A 22,467-nucleotide genomic window follows, 5' to 3' on the forward strand; every position below is an offset into this window, starting at 1 on the left:
ATTTTGTTTTCGAAAAGTTTTATACCTGTATCTTATAAAGTTGATGAAATAATTAAAGGTAGACTTTTAATGGTCAAAGCTTTTTATGAAAACAATTTTTCTTTTGTATTAATTTGTGTTTATGTTCCAAACGCTGCAATTGAAAGAATGCTTTTTTTAAACACTCTGTGTAAAGTTTTAAGTGATTGTGATTCAGAGAGTTTGTTATTATTGGGGGGAGATTTTAATTGTGCTGAAAATGTTTTAGATAGGAATCATGTTGAGCCACATATATGCAGTCTCGTAGGAGGTTAGTTCAGTTAATGAAATCTCATGATATTATTGATATCTGGAGAAATTTTCATTATACACAAAGACAGTATACTTGGGTACGCATATGAAAATAATTTATCATTGGCAAGATTAGATCATTTTTATGGTTTCAAGCATCAATTGAATTTTTTTAAAGATTGTTCAATATGTCCAGTTGGATTTTCTGATCACAGCTTGGTAAAATGTGAGATGTTTGTTGATTGTGTAAAGCCGAAAAGCGCCTATTGGCATTTTAATAGTACATTGTTATGTGATAAGCACTTTATTGATGTTTTTAAGTTTTTTTGGGTTAATGCACAATCCATGAAGTCTTCTTTCCAAACTTTACAGCAGTGGTGGGAGTTTGTAAAGGCCCAAATTAAACAATTATGTCAACAATATACTCTCAACGTCACACGAGATAGAATTGGGTCCATAAGAAAGCTAGAAGAAGATTTAGTTAAACTCCAAGAACTATTTGAGTTGACAAAAAATGGAGCTCATTTAGAGTCTTTTAAAAAAAAGAAAACCTCTTTGACTGAATTGCTAGATTTATCTACACAGGGTGCTATAATTAGATCACGTTTTCAGAGTATTGAATCTATGGATGCACCTTCAAAATTCTTTTTTAACATGGAGAGGAAAAATGGGCAAAATAGATTTATTCATGCTCTGCGCTCAGAAACGGGAGTCCTTTTGCGTAATCCTTTAGAGATCCGGAATAGAGCGGTACAATTTTATGAGGATTTATATAAGAGTGAATTGTTGGGTACACAGGGCCTGAATAATGTTTTTCTTGAAAATATGCCGCAAGTGTCTGAAGAGGCTAATACCGGTATTAACTAGGGGTGCAACGGATCAAAAAACTCACGGTTCGGATCGTTTCTCGGATCAGAGTCACGGATCGGATCATTTTTCGGATCAGCAAAAAAAAAAAAAAAAAATGTATTAACACTTTTAAATTATTAAATTAAAATATATAAAATCAACTTAAAGTGCACAAGGCATAATATCTTCTTTTTAACATAATTCATGAAAAACAACTTAAAGTGCAACATAAAAAGGCATGTCCTTCCTTTAAACATGGACCAATGCTTTATGTGTTTCCACTGTCATATAGGGCTGTCAAAATTGCTCAAAAATGACGTTCGAATATTCCCTCTAAAAAACACATATTCGAATTATTCGAACATCTGGTTGCGCATTTTGTCAATGACGTGCATTAGGCCTATGTCAATAACAGGACAAATTAATACAAAGAGACATAACTACTTGTATATGTAGTTCATTTAAGTTTAAACATATTTGACAACGTATTACCTTGCTCGCTCGCACTCGCAGGCACTCTTTCTCTCTCTCTCTCTCTCTCGCCGTCACCCATGCTGCGTTCACACCAAATATATATTTATAGAGCGTCAAATAGAGCGTCTGGCGCGAGTGATTTCAATGTGAAGTCAATGTAAAGACGCGTTTACGCACGTCTGGAGGTTTTGCGGCGCGAATGAGGCGTCACGCTCTCTGCGATTCATAACGCTCGCCATGACCACTCTGTGTGTGGACTGAACATGCGCACAAATTTTTTTTCATAAATCAATCCGCGGATCACGTGAGTGCCGAACCGAAGAAATTGATCCGAACGGATCACGGATCAATGATGATCCGTTGCACCACTAGTATTAACAAAGCACTGTCGGTGGAAGAACTGGAGAGAGCTCTTAAAAGTATGGAAAACGGAAAAACGCCCGGGATTGATGGTATTTCTATAGATTTTTATAAAGTCTTTTGGGCAGAGGTAGGTCCAGATCTACTAGAAGTTCTTAATCAGAGTTTAATTGATGGACAGTTGCCAAAAAGCTGCCGTAGAGCAATCATTACTTTGCTCCCGAAAAAGGGAGATTTAAGTGAGATTAAGAATTGGAGGCCTGTGAGTTTGTTATGCAACGACTATAAAATACTTTCGAAAGCCTTGGCGAATAGATTAGGAGAAGTTTTAGATCAAATTATTCATTCAGATCAGACATATTGTGTGCCTGGTAGGAAAATCTTTGATAACATTTCTTTTATAAGAGATATTTTGGATAATGGCAAGACTTTTTCAGATTTTGGTTTAATTTCAGTCGATCAAGAAAAAGCTTTTGATAGAGTCGAGCACAGTTACTTGTGGAGTGTTTTTGAAGCTTTCGGTTTTAGTCCTAGTTTTACATCGATGATTAAAGCTTTGTATTGTGACGTTGAGAGTATGTTGAAATTAAATGGTGACTTATGCTCTCCTTTTAAGGTTTTACATTTACATTTACATTTATTCATTTAGCTGACGCTTTTATCCAGAGCGACTTACACTTGCTATATATGTCAGAGGTCGCACGCCTCTGGAGCAACTAGGGGTTAAGTGTCTTGCTCAGGGACACATTGGTGTCTCACAGTGGATTCGAACCCGGGTCTCTCACACCAAAGGCATGTGTCTTATCCACTGCGCCACCACCACCCCATGGTGGTTTTAAGAGGGGTAAGACAAGGCTGTGCACTATCTGGCATGCTTTATACGTTAGCCTTAGAACCTCTTTTGAATAAGTTAAGAGCAGAGATGTCAGGTGTGGTTATGCCAAATTCCACCCATACTGTTAAATTATCAGCTTACGCTGATGATGTGGTGGTACTAATTAAAGATCAAAATGATGTGAACATGATGTTGCGATTATTGGAAGAGTTTAAAAGTGTTTCTTCTGCAAAAGTGAATTGGCAAAAAAGTGAAGCCATAAGTGTTGGGAGTTGGTTACGTGGTGAGCCCATTCTTCCAGCTGGTCTGAAATGGACCAGGGATGGTTTTAAATACTTGGGAGTGTTTTTGGGAAATGAGAATGTTGTTAAGAAAAATTGAGGATGTTATTGAAAAGGTAAAAGGGCGCTTACATAAGTGGAAGTTTTTACTCCCAAAAATGTCTTATAAGGGGCGAATATTGATAATTAACAATTTGGTTGCCTCCGCTCTCTGGCATCGTTTGATTTGTGTAGACCCCCCAGCAGACTTTTTAAGCAAGATCCAGTCAATCCTAATAGACTTTTTTTGGGATAAGCTGCATTGGGTGCCGAAACATGTGCTGTACCTTTCTAAGGATGAAGGAGGTCATGGACTAGTACATTTGCAGAGTCGAATAGCAGCTTTCCGAATTCAATTCATACAAAGACTTTTAAAGGACTCAAATGCAAACTGGAGGATTGTAGCTTTCTCTTTACTGAGAGAGTTTGAAGGACTGGGGCTGGATAAAGCCTTATTTTGGATGGATCCTCAAAAGCTAAAACTCTCCAAGTTTCCTGTTTTTTATCGGAATCTTTTTAAAGTCTGGGCTTTGTTCGAAGTACCAAAGAGAAGGACTGTAAATTCCTTGTACTGGTTGCTGCAAGAGCCATTAATTTTTGGCTCACGCTTGGATTTGTCCAATGAACTGGGTTACTCTGTGACAGAAGAGAATCTTATCAACTCTGGAATTTTAACTATTGGACATGTACAACGGATAGCAGGAGCGGATTTTAAAGATGTGAATTCAATGACTGGACAGCTGGGGGTGAGGTCTACCCGTTTGGTTGCCAGAGTACTTGACAAATGGAGGTCAGCCCTTTCTGAAAAAGAGTTGAAATTGTTAACAGATTATTTTGGGGGGTTTATTAACCCGGATTGTAATGATCCATTTCCCAATTTGTATCTAACTCCCTTGATGGGCGATTGTGTGAGCACTTTTTTAAAAGTCAAAGATTTGATTGTAATAGGCATAGATTGTGCATCTGGAAAGGAGTGTTATAAGATTTGTGTCAAAGTGTTTAATAAGAAGGCTTTGGATAAAAGAATTGACACGCCATGGCGTAATGTACTTCAATTAGAAGAGGATGAAAAGCCTGAGTGGAGAGTGTTTTATAAGTCACCATTGCCCAAGAGAATTGGGGACTTGCAATGGAGATTGTTATATGGGGCTATTGCTGTTAACGCTTTTGTGTCTGTAATTAATCCTGACGTTGATCAGAATTGTCCTTTCTGTTTACAAAGGGAAACTGTATTTCATGCATTCATGCAGTGTTCAAGGTTGAAACCGTTATTCATTGTTTTAAACAACATCTTTAATTGTTTTAATGAGTGTTTTTCAATGAAGACGTTTATTTGCGGTTTCAAATATTCCCAGAGCCGCAAGTATCAATGTCAGGTGTTTAATTTTATTTTGGGTCAGGCGAAGATGGCGATTTATATTACAAGAAAGGAGAAAGTTGATCAAGGTGTATGTAATAGTTTAGAAGCTGTGTTTGGTAATTCTGTGAAATCTAGAATCCTAATAGATTTTAATTATTATAAAGTAATGGATGACCTTATAAAGTTTGAAATAATTTGGTGTTGTAAAGGGATATTGTGTGAAATTGTTAATGATGAATTATTCTTTCTTATCTAAAACAAAGTTTGTTTGTTTTTAATGATTGATGTTTGTTTTAAATGTTGATTATTGATGGTTTGTTTATTCTAATTAAAGCTGTTTAAAAATCAAAATCAAATCTCTCTCTCTCTCTCTCTCTCACACACACACACACTCACACATACACTGCCTCTCTCTCTCACACACACTGTCTCTCTCAATCACACACTCTCTCTCTACCTCTCTCACACACACACACACACACACACACACACACACACAGTCTTTCTCACACACACACTGCCTCTCTCTCTCTCTCTCTCACACACACACAAACACAAACAAACACACACACACACTCTCTCTCTCTCAATCACACACACACACACACACTGTCTCTCTCTCAATCACACACACTCTCTCTCTCTCTCTCTCTCTCTCTCTCTCTCTCTCTCTCTCTCTCTCTCTCTCTCTCTCTCACACACTCACACACACACTCACACCGCTGCTGACCTGAACAATATTGAGTTTACATATGACGTCACGTCACTCAGTGCGTTGCCATGGCGGCGCGAAAGTCAGATGGAGAAGATGTTCGGTCAGTGGTGACTCTCTCCATATCATATCCCACATCGTATCTTTCACCAAATAGCTGGTCTAGTATTTCTGTTAATTTGTGACTTTAATATTTCTAAACTCCCTCTTAAATTGTCCAAATTCCACCAGCAATTAAGTTCTTTTAGCCTGGAAAATTTGCTTCTCACACAATTTCGCTCCTCACACTTCCTTTATTTGGAATAATGCCAATATATTGTGTGTATTAATATAAATTATATATATATATATATATATATATATATATATTAGAGGTGGGCATAGATTAATTTTTTTTATCTAGATTAATCTAGATTAATTTTGAAATTAATCTAGATTAATCTAGATTAAAATGGCTCATTTGAATTCTGCCGAAGGCATTCAGAATATGTGTGCTACCCAAATAATGACTATAAAAGTAAGTCTTTGAGAACGGGTTTCTCAAGCCAGGTGGCGCATTAGACCAGGGGCTCATCTCCTGTTTCCAAAATGCATCACAAACTGCTTGAGAAAGCTGTTCTACTCATAGACTGTAAAAGGTTACTACTGTACTGTTACCGTCTGTAGGCAACATTAGGTAGGCCTATGTTATTATCAACTACTATAGGCTATCAATTAGGGATGGGCGATATGGCCTAAAATCTATATTGTGATATACATTGCAGCCTCTTGCGATAACGATATACAGTATATTATAATAAAACCATTTCAGAACAGATTACACAGACCCATGCTAAACAACTGCTAAATGTATTTTTTTTTTTAAAGGGTGTATGTAGTTTTGAGAACATATATTGTGCAAAACTGTAAGTATACAACATAATTTTGCAGATAAATAAAATTTAAGTACACTAGCTGCAGAGACTTAAGTAGGTCTAATGTTTATTATGGCTTGGAGCTTATGAAACCCCAAATTTAAAATTGGAATATTGTCTAACTGATGTCTTTTCAGTTAAAAAGAAACACAACAACGATTCTTAAAATCGAGATTATGTGCTACACCACTAAGCAAGGCTGGATTAGTACCCCCAGGGGCCCCTGGGCACTGAAGCTCATGGGCCCCCTCCCCTACCTGACAACCACACCCTCCAAAGGAACACACACCAGGTGTGGGATTTAACATGCCAATCACTATTGATCAAAAGCTGAATGACTAGTTCACAAGACAATGATACGAAATACATTTTTCTGAAAAGTATGGCTGCACGATTTGGGGAAAATGTCATATTGTGATTATTGAGGTCAATATTGCGATCTGCGATTGCGATATAGTAAACAAATGGTTTCATGAGTTAACTTGCTTATTTCTCAAGTAAAATGCACACACAGATTAGTGATAATGCTGAAATTTGTAGCCCATTTCTCAACTCAAACTAGAAACAACAACTAAATGCACTGTGTTTTCAAATTAAAATAAATTCAATATTGTTATTTGTCTCAATAATACAAGAGTTAAAAATAAATGTCATATTTACCTGTGCCTGTCAAACAGGTAGACCTAGGACATATACCGAAATTGTCAAACTGCACTGCATAAATTATAAATTAAATATAGACTAATCCTTATTATAGCAAAAAAAAAAAAAAAAAAAAACTTTAGTCAACAGCAGTGAGTCATTTTCTCTGTTCTTTTTGTTGTTTGATTAACTTTACTGACAGAAAGCTTTATTGGCTGCTGTCTCTTTAAGACCAGCTGACGGAGACGCGGCTCTCGCACGCGCCTCATTCTTTCACAACTCTTGACGTTCATCATAAGACAGCTCTTATGTTATGAAGATACTCGACAAAACGGACATTTTGGCATAATTGTGTTTGTTATTGTAAGTTCAAGCACGAAAGATAACTGTATTCTGGCGTGCTGTCTGTGCGCACGATACTGGCGCGCGCGCGTCTTTCTGTGTCTGTGTGTGTGTGTGTCACAGTCAGACTTTTGTCTTGTCGCACATGAATTGTTTAAAAGCAATTTTAACAATTGCTTTTAAACAATGGTGCCCCTGCTTTTAAACAATTGCTTTTAAACACGTGCCCCTGGGCACGTGCCCAGATTGCCCATATGGTAGATCCGGCCCTGCACTAAGATATATTGGAATGGGAATAATACGCGCGCGCTGGTATTCAGTGATATCATGTTTCGTTTTGAATTTGAGGTGGTCGAACGGATTAGTCGTGTGTTAACTTACCGAACTGTTACCCCACACACTCTGTATATAGTTTGCTGCAGCTCGTCTGACGGCTTAAACCCGAACCAAGTCCAAATAATGGATGTTGCACCGATCTTTTTCACCAGCGTTCACTTTCAGCCGTGTTTACTTAAGATGACGACGAATATGCGTTGCAGCCGGGTTTACCTCGCGGCCGCGGGTAGATTGCGTCATCATCTCCCAACCCAACTTGGAGAATAGATTAACGGCGATATTTTTTTTATCGCGCGATAAGAGTCTCGCGTTAACGCAGCACGTTAACGCCGATAACGGCCCACCACTAATATATATATATATATATATATATATTTATATTAATTAGAGGTGGGCATAGATTAATTTTTTTAATCTAGATTAAAATGGCTCATTTGAATTCTGCCGAAGGCATTCAGAATATGTGTGCTACCCAAATAATGACTATAAAAGTAAGTCTTTGAGAACGGGTTTCTCAAGCCAGGTGGCGCATTAGACCAGGGGCTCATCTCCTGTTTCCAAAATGCATCACAAACTGCTTGAGAAAGCTGTTCTACTCATAGACTGTAAAAGGTTACTACTGTACTGTTACCGTCCGTAGGCAACATTAGGTAGGCCTATGTTATTATCAACTACTATAGGCTATCAATTAGGGATGGGCGATATGGCCTAAAATCTATATTGTGATATACATTGCAGCCTCTTGCGATAACGATATACAGTATATTATAATAAACCATTTCAGAACAGATTACACAGACCCATGCTAAACAACTGCTAAATGTATTTTTTTAAAGGGTGTATGTAGTTTTGAGAACATATATTGTGCAAAACTGTAAGTATACAACATCATTTTGCAGATAAATAAAATTTAAGTACACTAGCTTGCAGAGACTTAAGTAGGTCTAATGTTTATTATGGCTTGGAGTTTATGAAACCCCAAATTTAAAATTAGAATATTGTCTAACTGATGTCTTTTCAGTTAAAAAGAAACACAACAACGATTCTTAAAATCGAGATTATGTGCTACACCACTAAGATATATTGGAATGGGAATAATACGCGCGCGCTGGTATTCAGTGATATCATGTTTCGTTTTGAATTTGAGGTGGTAGAACGGATTAGTCGTGTGTTAACTTACCGAACTGTTACCCCACACACTCTGTATTAGGGCTGGACGATTTTGGCTAAAATCATAATCGCAATTAATCAAACAAGTTACCTCGATTACGATTATTGAACGATTATTTAAAAAAAAAAATCCTATGTCACTGGCAAGGCTTATACTGTAAATACGTTCACGGTTATTTTTTCTAATGAAAGAGTTAGGGATGTCCCGATACCACTTTTTCACTTCCGATACGATACCGATGCCGCAGCTTTGGCTATTTGCCGATACCGATATCAATCCGATATCTTTATTTTATTCTTGAACTAATACTACTACTAATAAAATATATGGATGCACTTTCCTCAATTAGCCACATAAAAACATCTCACTCAAATGGAGAACAAATACTTCTCCAGTATATAGTCCACAACAACAGTTGATAATGAAAGACTGCCACCCTTTATTCAAAAGACCTTGAGATATGTTTGGTAAACTGAATGAATTTTAAATTAATTTGTTATATTTCAGATCAATATATTTGTTTCCTTAAAATTTTAATTAACTTTAACTTCTCATCTGAATTATAAATTTATTTCTGTATAAAATAATACTACCATTAAAAACATTTTATTTTATTTTTTAATCAATGTAGAATGTGTAACTTAAAAATAAAAAGATTAGTGCTCTGTTTTAGGACAAGAAATGAAAACCAATGCATTTACATTTACATTTACATTTATTCATTTAGCTGACGCTTATATCCGAAGCGACTTACAATTGCTATATATGTCAGAGGTCGCACGCCTCTGGAGCAACTAGGGGTTAAGTGTCTTGCTCAGGGACACATTGGTGTCTCACAGTGGATTCGAACCCGGGTCTCTCACACCAAAGGCATGTGTCTTATCCATTGCGCCACAACCACCCCACAATGCAATATGATGAATGTCCAAAAGATGAGATCATTTTTGCTTTTTGATAATTTGATAACACAATGTTTTACACAAATATAAGTAGGCTGAACACTTTGCAGTTTTAATGATGTCCTGTATGAACAAATTGACGTTGATGTTATAATGACGAATGATGTTTTTATGTTTCCACTGTTCGATCGCGCCCGTGCCTCTTTCTCTCTGACACACACATTCCAGCATTGCAATCTTGACATCGCAGCCTGTTCATTATGCTGCGTTCACACCAAACGCGAATAGAGCGTCAAATTCGCGTCTATCGCGTCTAGTTCTACGCTTAAACATTTTGAATCCATTCGCGCGTCCAAAGCGAATAGGACGCGCGTAAGCGAGCGTTTGAAGCGAAATAGACGCGCGTTCAGGGACGGGGCGGAGTCAAGTGACTACACACGCGGTAATATGTTTTAAGGGGAAAGTACACACACAGTAGGCGGAAATATTAATAGGATTAAAAAACCGAAATAACCGACTTGGTAAAATTACGTCGGTTACAGGCTCTGAATTTCGGTTTCGATTACTTTTCGATTAATCATCCAGCCCTAGTCTGTATATAGTTTGCTGCTGCTCGTCTGACGGCTTAAACCCGAACCAAGTCCAAATAATGGATGTTGCACCGATCTTTTTCACCAGCTTTCACTTTCAGCCGTGTTTACGACGAATATGCGTTGCAGCCGGGTTTACCTCGCGGCCGCGGGTAGATTGCGTCATCATAGCTTGTGTAGTATAGAGCCATCTCCCAACCCAACTTGGAGAATAGATTAACGGCGATATTTTTTTTATCGCGCGATAAGAGTCTCGCGTTAACGCCAATAACGGCCCACCACTAATATATATATATATATATAGGTTGCCAATAAATGCTTATTTTTAAGGAATTTGATTTAACAGGGATATTAATCATCTTATGAATATGTTTGACAATTATGGAATCTTTTAACATACGAACAATTCATGCGAATCCATAGTTTCCATGTGCATTTTAAGGAATTTAATTCTGTCGTTAAAGCTGTTTCCCTTACTCTGATTCATCTTATCACAAGTCATATTCAATATAACTCCACATTAATGACAAATCCAAAATTAATATTAAACGGCATTGAATTGATTGATAAAAAATGCAATAATAAACATATTTGTACAATATTTCAAATACAAAATAAAATAGCACGTAGAAGAAACTCTATTATTGATAATATTAATTGGAAGAATATGCTTGGTTAATCCCCTTTAAATATTGCATTAATAATAAAACCAAAGAAATACATTTTAAAATGCTGCACACCATTTACCCTGTTAAATCATTAATTGCAAGATACTCTGATATTGACCATTTATGTTCTTTTTGTAAAAGTGGGAAAGAGGAGTTGAGGAAATTTTTTTGTTTTTTCGAATGCAAAATTATCCAAAATGTCTGGAAGGAATTGGCAGAATTTATCTTTAATTTAGCAAAGACTAAATACTATTTTACATTAACATTATTATGAAAACAAAGTTAACAAAGGTCTTGAATACATTGTTAATTTATTTATACTGTTGGCAAAATTGTATATTCATAAACAAAAATATTTCAATTCATCCCCAATATTTAAGATGTTTAAATTAGAATTAGATTATTTCATGTCTTCACTGAAAGTGTTAAAAAACAAAAAGTCATAAACGTGTTTAAAATATTTTGATATTATTTTTGGATTCCCTGCTACCAATTAATGTCGCTCTTTGTTTTGTAATATTGTATGCTATGCTATGTTTGTTATGTGTTCTGTCTGCAATATAAATAAAAAATAAAGGAAATGCAGGAAATCCAGGAAGTGATTTGCTACATTTGAGTGTGTTATAGTGCTTCCTAAAATGCCTATGTTGTGCGTCGTTTACGCAGAGCTGCCAACTCTCACGCATTCACCATGAGACACACGCTCTCACGCCACACATACATTTTTTCACGCACAGAAAAATCGCGGAGACCGACAGACTAGACAGAGCATTTACTTATGATATTAAAAAAATCTCAGCTCTCAGATTCTGTCACTTTTATTACGAAATTCAAATAATAAATACCGTTTTGGCGCTTGTAAATGTGACGCGACCTTTTACAGTCTGGACGCGACAGACCCCTAGCGGCACGTGACCCGAACATCTCGAACTAATAGTAAATAAACACGAATGAACACTTTTGAAAGATACAGTACAACTTACCGAAATGTATATTCCTCATACATAATATCGACGAATCAAACAAACAAAGGGGTCAATAAACCACTGGAGAACAATTATGTCACATAACATTTACCTCAGGAAAGCCATTTTGATGACCATAATATAGGCACGTTAGTTGGCTAGAAAAAAAGAGCTATAGAGAGTATTTAGCTAAATATGTGTACTATATTAGATATTTATTATATTTTAACTTATATCATTAAATAATGTTGTTATTATAATAAAAAAAGAAGCTATTTTTAACCTTAAATAATTCTGCCAGCTGATAGGGCTCTGTGTGTTTACAGCATTAGGTGAGTTGTTTTTTTCTTGAGAAAAATGAAGGCCTATCTTGTGTAGCCTACCTAATATTTATCCATATGAGTCCATTTTAAATCAAATCACAATCATTTAATTAAATTGAAATAATAAAAAAGCGTAGCTTACCAGAAATTGTACCATTTAAACATTGTAACATGTTGTCACTAAACCTAATAAAATTCAGTTTAGGTACTAACATGTTTTGACAATCACAATACACTTATTGTGATGCAATAAAAAAAAATTAAAGAAAATTCGGCCGCCGCCATAAATCTCACTCCAAGCAAAACTCAAAAGTTGGCAGCTATGGTTTATGGTTGCTCAGATCGATCAAACCGAGAAACCACGAGGAGTTTTTATCGTGGGAAATGCGTACCTCTGCACACTTTTTTGCAGCGCCACAAATATGTCCCACCCGGTACGTATTGCTACAGTTTTGAAACACAAATGTCCACTGGGGTCGCTAAAGAGAAGGACTGTATGTGACATTGCGATCGACAGTCAGAGCAGAGGTATACACTAGTATATCCCATTATCCTAAAACTGTGTTATTTTAGTGATAAATGTTAGTAATATGTGTTGTTTTACTGAATCATGTTTGCTGTAATGGTAAATGTAACGTTATAATCATGTGAGTGCTCATGACGTCGGTAGGACAGGCCTGGGTGATTTAGCTGAAGTTCATAAAGTTACATCCGCATACATCCTCAGATCCCCGGCAAAGTAGGTAGCGTTAGCCAGGTTATTTTTTTACGTTTTCTGTAACCTAATTTTAAATGTGACGTTAAAATCATGTGAGCACTCTCGATGAAAGCAATGCCCTTCGATTAACTTAACGTTACGTATCCTGTAGTATTTTTTTGTAGTTAACTTTAGGTGGATAACGTTAGTGAGCTAACCCTGAACTGTCTGAACGATATATATTTGCAAATACACACTATATCATCATATCGCCAGTTATGAGTGCATCCATATTTGCAAACAAATGCGAGATATTGCATTACTTTAAATGTAGATGAGCTTAATCTGTCGTATAGAACTACAGATCCCATGAAACTGTCGACCAGTACGTGATGCCATACTACTGCGTGTACAAACGTGTATTTTTTTATGCACAACATGGTGTTCATATTTTTTGTTTTTACAGTAAGAAACTACATTTCCGTGTAGCCAAATGCCTTACATTACCAAACAATTTTACATGTGCTTGCAGGTTCCAGTCATATCAAAGAGGAAGAAGAGTAAAGTTTTTTTTTTTTAACCTATCAAGGAACAGGAGGTTAGTCTTTCCATATAGCAACAACTTGTGCCATAGCCATAATTGCATATGAGTGCGTATTACTACGGGACTCATACATTTTGGGGCATCTCGCCCGGGGGGCGGGGTTACGTCCTGCGTCACATCTCTCATGCGGGTTCTCGTCGACCAGGGTCAGCGCGCACCATAGCGCACACAGGCCGGCACAGAACTAGCTAGCGAACCTAGGTCTTAAATCTAATAAGTTATGTTTTTTACAACACGTTTTTTGATGGAAAAGTGATGTTTAATTTCCATAGTCTTTGTTTGGTGAACGAAAGCGAAATCAGGAATTGCGGTCTTTCAGTTTGTTTATCGTTACCTAGCTACCAAGGGTTTAAGTTGTACAAGATGTGCTGTAGCCTTAATTACAATGGCCAAGTCGCGTTTCATATTAACAGATGAATAGGCTTCGCTCAGTTTATTAAATTCATCCAACCTGAAATGTCTCTTACAAACTATGAAGGGACAATGAATCAATACACTGACATGGCAATGCTAGACAGATAGCCTACTTTGTTTGCACAGTCCTACCGTGATTTTGTCACTCTTCTCTCCACTCCTAGACCTACGTCTGGTGACAGCGGGGAAACTTTTACCTCGATAAAGTTAGGCCTAGGCCTACTTATTGTATTGCAGAAAAGAAAAGTAAACTTCCAGTAAACTCCAGTTAACCAGTTCATGTTTCTTCTTTAGGTGATTCAAGCAGTAACGACTAATTAGACTCAATACTGCTATTACAGGTGGAATTATGAAATAGAAACAGGCCTTAATGCAAGATTTTAATCATGTCAATACACAATAAATAGAACATTTAATTAATAAATTAATCAATAAGTCAGGACAGCCCATTCATGCAGGTAGTGAAATAGTTAAATCAAATACAAATACACAGTAAAAAAAAAAAGGTTGTTAACCTTAACCCGTTATCAAGTCAATTAAAAAATATATTTCATGGTGTGCATGGTGTGTTAATTGTTTGTGTATGGTGTGTATGTGTTTTTTTGTTTTGTTTTTTTTGTAATGCAATGTTTTCAACATAGGGAAATATATACAGCATTTGTCAAATTTTCCCTTAACCCCCCCACCCCCTTTCCACCATTTGTTGAAAGACGTGAGCGTTGCTCTTTTATGGTTTTCCAACAGAGTTGTCAGATCCTCCTCCGACTTTACAATTAGGGAAATGTATCCCCCATCTCTCTTGACAACTTCGGAATGTGGAGGCATCCAAGGCAGATCTATAAAACATTCATATTTCGTTAACACAAACAAGGGGTGCAAACCAGATGAGGCTTCTGTAAGACTACAGGTGAAGCAGTGCTAAAAAAAAAAGTTTTACAAAAGTCTTACAATAACTATTTTCACCAAAAGAGGACAGGTTTGCACCACGTAATTTGAAGTTGGCCAAGATTACCTAACGTTAGCATTTTAAACCAAGTTAGCTAGCAGTAAATTATACTGTAATAATTACGTTTAGAAAAGTCTTACAATAACTATTTTCACCAAAAGAGGACAGGTTTGCACCACGTAATTTGAAGTTGGTCAAGATTACTCTATCTGGCTAATCTATCTAACTCTATCTAACAGTCGAAATCTTAACTAAACAGGAAAACAATCTAACATGATTAAAAACTTACCCTCCATCGTGCAAAAAGATGTACACAGGATAACGTTAACTTCCCACTCAACAGACGAGTCCAGAGACGGTTGGAAAAACTATAGAATCTTTGACGGGTCCCCGCTGGTGCGCGCTGACCCTGGTCGACGAGAACCCGCATGAGAGATGTGACGCAGGACGTAACCCCGCCCCCCGGGCGAGATGCCCCAAAATTTATGAATCCCGTATTACTACATTTATTTATATATTGTACATGCATTTTAATGTAGCAGCTTTAATGTAGTTAGATGTTTCTGCTTTTCCCAGCAACGCTAGCCAAGCACAACAAGCTCTAACAATTGTTGCTCTTGGCTTTGTGAGCCTACTTTGCCTGGAGTTTCTATGGTTTATATAGCAATTTGGTTACAGTTCCCTTGCTAAAATATGCAGTATTGATTTGTTTTCAGATTGTCACTGACCCTGTATTTTCTTATAAATGTATTGTTTTTATAAATTAATTATAAACTTTATTTGAACAGATTTGAAGATCATCTGTAATCTCACTATATCTCTGCCTCTTGCAGTACAACGCAGACAGGTGAGTTGATTAATGCTAGGCGGTTGCTCCGCTTCGGACCTTAAACACTCGCATCACCAACGCATCACCGGCACCCAATTACCTAGCATTGAAAACATTTATTTAAGCACTGCCTGGGTAGGGAAAGAAACCTCATCAAGGTTGTTTCCCACCTTAACCATGGACGTTAAACCCTCTGCAAACCACTACCCATTTATTTTCATTTGTTTTTATGTGTACTTAGTTTTTTATGGTCCTCAGGTGTTAAAAAATAAATGACTGAGAGAGTCATCTGATCAGCCTACACCAGAGAAAAATATGGAGGAGGAATTACACCGTGATCTTGAGGAAATAATGGCTGATTTGGAGGAGATGCAGGTATTTTGTATAAAATTAAGTATGCAGCACGCATTCTGCATCAAGCAGTATTTCACTAATGTGTGAAAAGAAAATGAATCATTGGAATTTGTTACTACCACTGTTTGTATTTTTTGCAACTTCCATAAATGATATTCTGAATCATGTTCTTGTTCTACTTCTTAAAATGTATATATTTCAGAGTCATTGTTCTACCTCTTATGTTTGAGTAATACAGAGTGAGGAAGCAGTCAAAACACCACCTAAAAAACAAAAAAGAAAGACTGATCATAAACTTAGGTGGAAAAAAAGAGACCAAGAAGGATTCTTGGTCTATGAGAAGCGCAAACCAAAGAAAGGTATGGTTTGAGGTTTTAGATCCTTTGATTTTTCACTAAGTATTGTGTAAATCAAATATTTGTTTCCGTTTACTTTACTCTAGACCGATCTAGAAAACCAGTTGCCTCAACCATTGCCTCTGCAAGTAACCCTCAAGAAGTTGAGCTCGGTAAGCAATTGTTTTTGTTGATTTCATCTAGGAGTGTGTTCAACCAAATACTGTTTGCTAAAAAAATATTGCTTACTATTACATATCTTTGACATTTATACCCGGAAGTCCGTCTATACTAACAGACAGGTAATTTTGTAAAATACATTTTCATATGAGCTGCTGTACAGTGGAAAAGAGTTCCCCTCTCTATTCCCTATAAGTAATCCCATTTCATGTTGATTTGCATCTGTTCTGTGGTTTGAATGCATGATACTGCATTAAAATTGTATAATTCTAGAAACTGCAAGCGCATCTGAAGCCGCAACTTCCAAACAACATTTTGGAGATGTAGATGCACACCAGATTATTGGTAAGTTTACCTTAAATGTTTTTAACCATCGGAACTGTATCACTGTCTTCACAAAGTCCCTCTGAATGAACAAAAGTGCCAACATTTTATGATAAATGTTAAATGTACAAATATCCGAGAGATTACTTGTTTAATGTTTTGTGAGTTTGTGCTCTTGGTTTACGAGCTTGGTAAGCTTGGTTTACAGGTAAGGAGTTGTAATGTAATTGAATTTTTTATTGCAAGATTTACAACTACAGCTACTCCGAAATGCAATGGATTGTGATGAACCCAGATCAGCAGCATCTCATGATTGGGCATTGAGGAAAACCTTGTCTGAAGAACGCTGGCGTGAAGCAAGGCCAAAACTCCTGGACTGTTTGCTTGCTTCAGACTGTGTGCATTATGGTCCTTGTGATCACTGCAGCTTGAAAGCAGCAGTCATCAGGTGCAAGGACTGTTTCCCGAAACCCCGTTACTGTGGCCAGTGTGACGTTTCTACGCATCAACATCTTGTTTTTCACAACCGAGAGACTCTTATAGATGGGTTATATAAACCTCTCCCGCCATCAACTGCTGTGCAAGACCTCAGTGGCCAAAATGTCATTTATGAGCAAGGTAAGAAGTACTTGAAAGCTTAAAAACATGTTTTTATTTTAGTTAATATATTTTTCCTTTCATCTAGTGTGTTTGCTGCCCATTACACAACCTGACAAAATTTGTCATTGTGACCCTCAAAACCTGGCTGTTGTAGCTGGACGATCAGTTGTACTCATCTGTATAAATGGTATGACTTGCAATGTTTTGTATTGTATTTGTCTATTGGCTTAACCTGCTGACTGATGTCTTGAAAAGTATCAATGGCGGTCTTTACACTTGGCATTAACATGCGACCTGTATCCGGATGTTGTCCTCATACACATTGAAAAGACAAGTGTAAACGGACTTCTGATGGGAATGTTATCGGATCAGTGTGTCCAGGTTCGGAGGGAGTCGAGGACGCATTGTGATCAGATCTCAGTGTAATGTAAACGCAATGCAGCCATCGTGTCTGGATTCACAGGTGGACATCACACAAGACCCACCCACTGTCTTTATTCCCCCTCCTCTCTCCAGGAATTGGTGAACGTAGCAGTGTGGTTTTTCGATACAGACGTGTGCGAAGTACATCGATTCGCAAATATACTGAAATGTTTGCTTTTGCACCCTAAAGTTGCAGAACGCTAGCCTGACGTCATCATATTCAGATTCTAGTCAGAATATGAGTCTGATATTGCTCCGTTAGGCTCTGATTATGGGGCTTGTTTCAACCGAAATGCCTCTGCACCCAATTGAATAGACCTACAACCAATCAGAGCAGAGTAAGTGACGTATGTAGGAAGGACGACAAAAACATCTTTCCGATCGACAAATGCCTTGATCGCGGTTCTCTGTTCCTCTTTTAAAATAAATGCGCTGTCGATATCTTCTATGACAGAAGACATATTGGATGGCGGAATCTACACATCTCAGTTCTCCAGCGGCAGCCGTCTTTGTTGTAAACCAGTGGTTCTCAACCTCTCCCGCAGGGACCCCCTGACAGGCTATGTTTCTGTTTTAACCCTGAAATGGCACACCTGATTCAATTCCCCAACAGGAATTAGTCAATTAATCAATTAGTCAACTACTCATTAAGCCTTTAATTAATTGAATCAGGTGTGCCATTTCAGGGTTAAAATAGAAACATGGCAGAGGTTGAGAACCACTGTTGTAAACGAATTCAACCCAAGCGTTCTTTGGTGACGTAGATGATTACGTTACTGTTGATCATCTGTCCATCATCGTATAAAGCCCGCCTTGACAACTTTATTTTTCTGAACAGGCTGGCATCCAGGCTAGCAGAACCCACCGCTTCAGGTCGACCGGAGCAATCCTTTTTTTTTTTTTTTTTTTTTTTTTTTGGAATGTGAGATCCGATCTGTTATCCAGATACAGAAGCCACTTGATGTGGACAGGTGTAAACACACCGTGTCCCGATTGGCTTATTATCCGATCTGCTTGAGCGGATCACGGTGATCGCATGTTAATGCCAAGTGTAAACGCAGCCAAAGTGTGTGTTTACTATTTATTTATTTTCTTTTGAAATCTTTGCAGGTCGCTATAACATGTTCCTGCCAGTGATGAATTGCAGAGCATGTCTTGCATCATGGACACCTGAGGTGGTGGACCTGTTGTTTAGTGGTTACTGGCCAGGCACTGTCGAGTTTCAAACCATATACCAGGTAGACCTCTTCGCATCGTTTGAGGACCTGAAGATCACTGCACCTGGGCTTTCAAGACAAGCATTTGTGAAAATGTTACAACAGCGCTCGCAACAATTTGGAAGGGTAAGACTTGGAAAGTAATTTGTTTTCTGCATTTATGCAAGTCTTACTGGCATGTCACTGTATTCAAATTTTTATAATTTCAGAGTGGTAACATTTGTGGCAACGTCTTCCAAAAAGCTTTCCTTGAATGGACATATTGTCGTCATAAAAGAGAAAAACTCTGCGGCATTGATCACTTCTCTTGCCCAGCTTGCACCCCAGATACAGTTGCTGTGTCTGCAGATGGAAACAGAAAACTATACAGATTCAGCAAAACAAAGGGGTATATTATAACATTTACATTTAATCATTTAGCAGACGCCTTTATCCAAAGAACAATAGAAGCAATCAGACCAACAAGAGGGCAACAGTATACACGTGATGTAACAAGTCTCAGTTAGTCTATTACAGTACACATAGCAAGGTATTATTTTATTTTTTTTATCAGAAAAATAAATAGAATAGAATAGAATAGAATAGAAAAGGTAAGTGCTAGTATTAATTGGTCAGCTGCTGATGAAAAAGATGTGTCTAGACATTTTTTTTGAAATATTGATTATTGATAACATTATTTTGTCCATATTTCTTTTGAATATTTTTTTGTCGTTAACATATGAAGAGTTCGGTTGCAAAACGCGATAAACGCCATTTTTTGACATTTGGATTTTATTATTGGAAATCACTGTTCAGATGTACCTTAATCTATGTGTGAATTGCTGCCATTAATAAGATTTAAAAATGTACATTTTAAGCCTACTACAAAATGTATTTTTTCACAAAACACGATATCCGCCAGCCCAGTTTCTTTACAAAGTGCGATATAACGCGGCCGCACACCGGACGCGCAGCTCAGCGCCGCGTCGCGCCACGTCTAGGACAACTGTCACCTGAACATCAGCAATTTTCTGATTTCTGTAAATAAATATAAAACTAAATGTATATTGCAGCACAGGGTGAAGTCCGTATATACATTAACTACGATTTGAGACACACACATGTATATTTAATATAAAACTATGTAAATGGCGCTCTGTGGCGCGGCAGGATTTTGAACACGGTCCTGAGCCGCCGCGGACAGACGCCGAAAGGCGCCGCCGGTGTGTGTACTCTCATAGAGAATAATGTGTTCGAATTTAACTGCGCGGCGCGCCGCCGAGCTGCGCGTCCGGTGTGCGACCCCCTTTAGGCTATAGAACGTTCAGGATGCTGCGCGAGCTCAGGATGACACGCGAGGAGAGAGTCACCGCCGGTGAAGTGCTCCGAGTTTGCTCAGTGATTTAACGATAATATCAAAACAAAAAACATATATTTTTAAAAAGAGGATTCAATAGGCTAACTAAAAAACGTTTACCATTTAATTGTTTATACTGTCGGCGAGCTGTCAGTCACGTAGGCTACGTCTCACACACACACACACACACACACACACACACACACACACACACACACACACACACACACACACACACACACACACACACACACACACACACACAAACAAAACATTGATTCACTAGCTTTTCTTAATGGTATTACAGTAGTAGAATATAGCCTAAGGTGTATATATAGCGTTTTGCAAAAAAAAAAAAAAAAAAAATTTTTTTTGTTATGTTGTGTATGTTCTGGCCAAAACTAACTCTTAAAATCTTATTATTATTAATCAATCTTTGTATATACTATTCCATATATTTATGATGTATTGTTTTTTTAACCAATTTAAGATGTTTGACAATGTTAAGATAAATATGTTGCATTTTGGCATGGTTTTTGATTTATTTATGAACTATTTATGGACATAAAATTAAATAAAAAATATCCTGGATTTGAAGAATATTGTGTCCCTGGCCTTCACTGAGCTCAAGTAATAGTTTAATGTACAAAAAATCGTGAATGAACTTGACTGTTGATGTCTTAAATAATAATGTCAAATAACCAACATTTCTCAAAATGGATATATCTCGTTTTGCAACGAAACTCTTCATATTTTCTTCCTGTAGGGCAGAGGAACAACCATTTTTTGATGGAGTTTTTCTGGCTAATGACAAAGATGTAGCAACATTTGTTGATTGTGTTCGTGAGAAGACCATTCCAGCAAGATATTTGTCAAAAGATTTGGGATTGTACACAGTGAATCAGGATTTAGTTTGTGTATATATTTGATATGACACTGTTACAGGTACATGGAAAAGGCATCTGTGGAACATCAACATGGGCTGCAGCCAGGGAGACCTCTAAAAAGACAAATACCAAATGTGACGAAGAGGGCCTACACAGTAAATTCCACAGTGTTAAATCAACACTGCTCAGAGCAAATATGGTCCCACTCTACAGAGTGTTAAAGTAACACTAAAGCGGTGTTAAAGTTAATGAGATAATTAAGTGATTAATTTAGTGATGATTGAACATTATTGAAGACACCTGCAGTTAACAAGCAGAATCAATGAAGGAGAAAAGCACAAATTGTAAGCCACCGTTATGGTGATGGGTGTTTGCTTTAGTTGGGCTCTTGACCCTTATATGTTTACTTTAGAGTTAGTTTGGCTGTTGTATCTGAGTTATAACTGCCAGTTGAACAAAGAAAAAAAAAGTGATCTGATGGTGTTGGTTATATTATGAAATTCATCATTTGAACTTGATCACTGAACTCATTATGATCCTTATTTCTGACTTCGATTTATGTTGTTGGTTACAAAATAACTGAATCTGCATAAATATCCAGAATTTTTTATATAATATAAAGGATTTCTTAAAAGTGGTTTAAAACAAAAAATCTTTCCTTTAGGCACACACAGATGTCAAGATTCAATCTATGCATCTCAACAATGGTGACGAGCAGAATATTCAATTAGGGAAAGTAAATTAAATAGACAATTCAGATCATAATTTATTCATACCGCAATGCATGATGGGAGCCATTAATGAGTTGTGATTGGTGGCAGCCACTGCAACATGCTTTATTATTGTCACCATTGTTGAGATTCACAGGCTGATTATTGATGTCTGTGTTTCTAAACAAATTAATTTGAAAGTGTTTTGATCAGAACAATGTTTATGAAATATTTTGGATTATAAGTAAAGTATTGATAATCATAGGCTGTTAAAATCACAAAGCTGCTGGTAACAAGATAAACCAAACTATCTCAATAAGTTTCATTTTTCAGATCACAGCATGATTATGTCAAAACATAACCAACACTATCAGATCACACTTTTACTTTGTTCATTTGACTGTTATACATCAATAACAGCAGACAAACAACAGTAACATTTAAAGTAAACATATAAGGGTCAAGAGCCCAACTAAAGCAAACACCCATCACCATAATGGTAACTTACAATTTATGATTTTCTCCTTCAGTGATTCTGCTTGTTAACATCAGGTGTCTTCAATAATGCTCAATCATCACTA

General features: G+C 37.1%; 2 protein-coding genes across 2 annotated transcripts in view; one reads left to right on the forward strand and one right to left on the reverse strand.

The window, feature by feature from the left end:
- The window catches only part of LOC309493888 (uncharacterized protein), a gene marked incomplete at its 5' end in the record, with an annotated part of 160,197 nt that overhangs the window by 64,526 nt on the left and 73,204 nt on the right, over positions 1 to 22,467 (reverse strand). The gene's annotated exons all lie outside the window — the stretch shown is intronic.
- Positions 15,483 to 21,321, forward strand: LOC309501080 (uncharacterized protein). The gene is made up of 9 exons (XM_082173049.1): positions 15,483 to 15,538; positions 15,779 to 15,895; positions 16,113 to 16,233; positions 16,317 to 16,382; positions 16,663 to 16,734; positions 16,960 to 17,331; positions 18,847 to 19,079; positions 19,163 to 19,341; positions 21,056 to 21,321. Exons 2-9 carry the CDS (start codon positions 15,836 to 15,838, stop codon positions 21,216 to 21,218), a joined length of 1,266 nt encoding a protein of 421 aa, XP_082029175.1. The 5' UTR covers positions 15,483 to 15,538; positions 15,779 to 15,835; the 3' UTR covers positions 21,219 to 21,321.

The sequence above is a fragment of the Leuciscus leuciscus genome (genome assembly GCF_965113295.1).
Source record: "Leuciscus leuciscus genome assembly, chromosome: 1".
Lineage (NCBI taxonomy): Eukaryota > Metazoa > Chordata > Actinopteri > Cypriniformes > Leuciscidae > Leuciscus > Leuciscus leuciscus.

Bases quoted from the DNA above. Each gene is read 5' to 3' on its own strand.
- LOC309501080 (XM_082173049.1), top strand. From the start codon at position 15,836: ATGGAGGAGGAATTACACCGTGATCTTGAGGAAATAATGGCTGATTTG. The intron at 15,896-16,112 runs GTATTTTGTATA...TGAGTAATACAG, and splicing joins CTGATTTGGAGGAGATGCAG to AGTGAGGAAGCAGTCAAAAC. The intron at 16,234-16,316 runs GTATGGTTTGAG...ACTTTACTCTAG, and splicing joins GAAGCGCAAACCAAAGAAAG to ACCGATCTAGAAAACCAGTT.